The 4,549-nt window shown below is 41.7% G+C and overlaps 1 protein-coding gene across 1 annotated transcript in view; it reads left to right on the top strand.

Moving 5' to 3' along the window:
• CERKL (CERK like autophagy regulator) overlaps positions 1–4,549 on the top strand; it is a 165,546-nt gene that overhangs the window by 124,038 nt on the left and 36,959 nt on the right. Inside the window, exon 3 of the mRNA XM_024122175.1 lies at positions 3,340–3,471. Coding sequence (XP_023977943.1) covers positions 3,340–3,471 — 132 coding nt within the window. The remainder of the gene's footprint in view (positions 1–3,339; positions 3,472–4,549) is intronic.

Here is a 4,549-nt window from a genome sequence, read left to right as displayed (position 1 = left end):
ACGAACCCGTGTCCCCTGCATCGGCAGGCGGACTCTCAACCACTGCGCCACCAGGGAAGCCCTAGCGTGGACTTTTATGCATATGTTTAAGGTCTACAAGCCTTCGACTGCAATGTGCTTATCCTCACAAACCCCAAATGACTGTTTCTCATTTCCACGAATGTCTATTCCTCCACAGTCATGATATAGGAAAAGGGGGAAATAAAAGTTCGTTTGTATGACAGCATTTGAGGACTGCAATTTGGTGGCTAGACACCTTCCTTACTGGGTCTGTCCCTGCTGGAGAAATGAGGGTATTCCAACAAATTTACCAGGTAAGGGAAACTTAAACAGATCTTTTGTCTGGACTCTGGGGTTTAGAACAATTTTCTGGTCCTTTTTGTGTGTTAATAAAAGTGAGCCCTAGATTAATCTGCTTCGTCCTTCCTGGTTAAAGGACACTAATACTGTCCTTCGTGGCAGTTTTGTTTTGTTTTGACCTGATCCAGAGTCACATACTGCATTTAGTTGTCACTCTTTAGTCTCCTTTAATCTGGAACACTTCCTCAGTTTTTCTTTGTCTTTCATGGCCTTGACATTTTTGAAAAGTTTAAGGCAGGTATTTTGAGAATGCCCCTCAACTTGGGTTTGTCTAAGTGTTTCATCTTGTTAGGTCCACATTATGTATGCACTTGGGGCAGGAATCCCACAGAAGTTGTGTGTCCTTAGTGCTGTGTATCTTGTACATGAGGCACATGTGTCGGTTTGTATCACTCAGAGTGTTGTTAACTTTGATCACTTGACTGAGGACGTGTCTGCCCGACTTCCCTACTGTAAATATTCCTTTTTACTTTCTGTAAATAGAGTAATAGGGAAGAACAGAGTTTAAGAATAAGTAAATATTTTGTTCCCCAACTGACTGTCACCGATGGATTTAGCATCCATTGCTGATTCTTGCCTAAATCCATCATTATTATGATGGTTGAAAATAGTGATTTTCTAACTCTGTAATTTTCCCGTATTTATTAATTGTTACTCTAAGATGAAGTTTTTCCTTTTCCTCCTTTATTTATATGTGTATTTAGTGTCAGTTTGACTCCGGAGTTGGGTTTTTTAAAAAGCCACTGTAGTATGTATGATATGTTACTGTCTTTATTCCATTTTGTGTTGTCCCAGGTTTGGCCAGTGGGAGTCCTGAGACATTGAGTCCTTTATCAGAGTTTTCTGTATAAATGATATAAAAAATCGATAATAGAGGTACAGAGAGTAACATAGGAGCATGAAGCCAGAGAGGTGAATTCTGCTGGTGATCAGGAAGGGCTTCAGTGAGGAAGTGGTATTTGAGGTGAGCTTTGAAAAAGTGGTCAGATTTTTATAGGACTGAAGATGAGGCAGAGTGGAAACGGTGAACTGAACAGAGGAAGGCCTAGCAGCTGGTATTCGGAAAGTGATACAGTGGGTCTGGATCATGAAGGGGAAGTGGAAATGGAACAGAAAACCCTCTGCACTTAGTTTGCTTCGAGCATCTTCTGTGCTGATCTCACTGCTTGGTATTTCCTCCCTGACTCTACCCCTGCTGTTTCGCTAAGGGAAGGATGAAGTGTGAGGCAGGAGGGAATTGCAAGTAGTGAAAACAGCATGAGCCCAAAGCCCCGCTCAAATGCTCCCTTCTCTGGGAAGCCTCTTCCGATCCCTAATAAGAATTAACCACCCTCCTCTCATCCACTCCCAGGGCACTTTGTGCCTTCGTGTTAAGAAATCTGCTGGTTCTATTTGTGGATACGTCTTCCCCCTGTAAAGCATGAACACATGTTAATCACTTTCCACCTCTTCCCAATACTCAGTGCAAATGCTCAATAAGTATTTCTTGAATATGTGTGAGAGGGAGGAGAGAGGATAGGTTGGAATTGGTTGGGGGAGGCTCTGGATGTCATTTTCAGGGCTTGGGCTTGCCCCACAGGCAGTGATGAGCCCCGGTGCTTTGGACCAGTGCAGGGCTGCTGGGAGCTGTGATGTTTGAGGATATGGTGGAAGGGGGGCTGCAAGTTACCCGTGAGTGGTCCTGAAGAACGCCGAGCCAGAGTGAGACAGCCAGGAAGGGCAGAGGCGTGGAAGCAAATAGTTATCACCTCGCGAATCTGGGCACTCATGTGAATGTAGGAATTGAAAGAAAAAAAGGGAATTGAGTATGGCTTTGAGGTTTCAAGACTGGGTGATTAGGAGACTGGCAGGAGTCTCTCACCAAAATGGGATCCCAGGGCCAAGTACAGAAGAGGTAAGGAGTTCAGCATCGTCCTGTCTGGTCCTCAGCCAAGACACTCCCTGAATTCAAACAATATGTGTTGTTGAAAAATTTTTATTATTTCAAATATGGTAAGAAATAAAATATTGTCTCTACTTGAGGCACAAAAACTGACGTGGGTGTAATGGACATTTTTCTTTTGGCTTTAGTAACGGTTTCATTAAAAATGGATGCTAGTAACTGCTTTTCTACCCTTGAAGCATGGCCCTGTGAGAAGAGCTTACCATGAAAGAAATAGTCGTCAGCTTTCTTCTGGCTCCTCTGTCCCCTCCTGCCCCTTCCTAACAGCGGAAAATTTGCTTTGCACCTGCTCCAACTGGGCTCTAAGTGATAAGCATCTTGCAAGCCCAGAAAATTGTAGTATCAAATCTCAGCCCCAACTGTGAGGCAGCACTATATTCCCGAATCCCTGCGGAGAGGCGTTGCTTTCCCAATTCCCCAGGGAAGAGTTCTTTCTCCCTTGGCCCCTTTTCAGGCTTGAACTCCGACCTAAACCCTCTTTTTAGCTTCCAGCCTGCACTTCTCTGGGTGCTGGCCCTGACCTGGCCTTGCATCCTCCACTCCACTCTGGGCTCATCAGCAGGTCAGCCCTGGGTAGCCCTGGGGTTACTGGAATGCCCAATTCCAGTAATGAGCATATTTATCCAAGGAGAGGAAATGGACTTTTTAATCTGTTATAGTCCATTGCTTTTTTCCCCAGAAACAAATGCTAAAGGAGCATTGGATATATTATTATCGGTGATTTGGTAAATATACCTAATCATTGCCTGATATTCGTGAAGTCGCTTTCATTCACACCTTCCTTCATAAATTAAATGCTTTGTTATAATCATGACTTACTTTAAGAGGGATATTCTTATTTCACTGCTAGGAACTGTGAAATGTTTTAAAATAATGCCATATTCAGGAAAACTCTTGGAAGAATTTCAAATAAAAATAGCAAATACTAATTAAATAGGTGTATAACATTCTAACTGGCCTTAGTGTATGGTTTTAAAGGGAAAGAAAAACAAATGCCGACAGAGACTATAATTTTTGTCTTTATATTTTCCTCTTAGGTTTTTCAGACAGACCGAAGTCATTAAAAATAGTCCTGAACCCCCAAAGCCACAAAAAAGAAGCTACTCAGGTCTATTATGAGAAGGTTGAACCACTGTTGAAGATTGCGGGAATAAAGACGGATGTAACAGGTAAGTATTTTCAGAATATAATTTCACCTCTAAAAAAATCATACTTGAGGAATCAAAATAACCTTGAGTTTGTTCTTGAGTCAAATTTAGGAAGCTACTTGTAATATCTAAAGCTTGTTTATGTGCTTCGATAACTTACTGCAGCCAGCTCCAGGATTATAATTCAATTATTTTGTTTTCTTTTAATTGTGTTATTTTTATTAGAATATCACTATTTTCTCTTTAAACCTTTTTGCAGACTTTAAAAATTATTAGGTATCATTTTTAAGGGGGCTGCACACGTTTTGATACCTTCATTGAGATGTTGGCTATTTAAGCATTATCTCTGCAGTTCAGCAGCAATTGATTTTTGTTCACTTAAATGTTTGATGTCTTTCCATGGAATCCTTCATTAGGTGGTTTTTGTTCTGACTCTGACCCCTGCTGGTTAGGTCAAAACTAAGCACTTAACTGCTGATTTTAGATGAATTTAGAGAAGCCAGAAGCTTAAATTCATTGTCTAGAATAAGAAGGGTGCTTAGGTTTGTGCCCAGGAAGACAGAAATTTGCTAATGCTAAAGTTCATATAAAGAAGATTAGTAAAATTCTTTTCAGCTTTTAAAATTTGGTGACCAGATTCCTTTGTTTCCTTGAGACTCTTATTTTTCCCACGGGGGTGGGGTGAGGAGGGTTGACATTATCGTGAATCACACCCTCAGTTCTTCTGGTTTTATTTCTGTGTAGCTTCATTAACACACAGTGTAAATTTGTAGTAAATTTTAATTGATGAAGAATATTGCATAATAAGCCTACTCAGGATACAAGGCCAGAATGTACTTGGAATCTCCTAGTCCCAATTATAAGTTCCTAGAGAAGGGATTCAGAGTGACCTGGCTTTGCTCACCTGTCACCAGGGGAGATGGGTCTCACGATGTAAATAAGGTTTATAAACCTACATCTCATGACTTGATGGATGGGGTAGAAGGAAATTCCTTTAAAAAAAAAAGCAGCGGGCTTCCCTGGTGGCGCAGTGGTTGAGAGTCCGCCTGCCGATGCAGGGGACACGGGTTCGTGCCCCGGTCCGGGAAGATCCCACATG

This window comes from Physeter macrocephalus, chromosome 2 (assembly GCF_002837175.3).
Source record: "Physeter macrocephalus isolate SW-GA chromosome 2, ASM283717v5, whole genome shotgun sequence".
Taxonomy (NCBI): domain Eukaryota; kingdom Metazoa; phylum Chordata; class Mammalia; order Artiodactyla; family Physeteridae; genus Physeter; species Physeter macrocephalus.
Note: the sequence above shows the minus strand (reverse complement) of the source record. Positions and strands in the feature narration are given on the sequence as shown.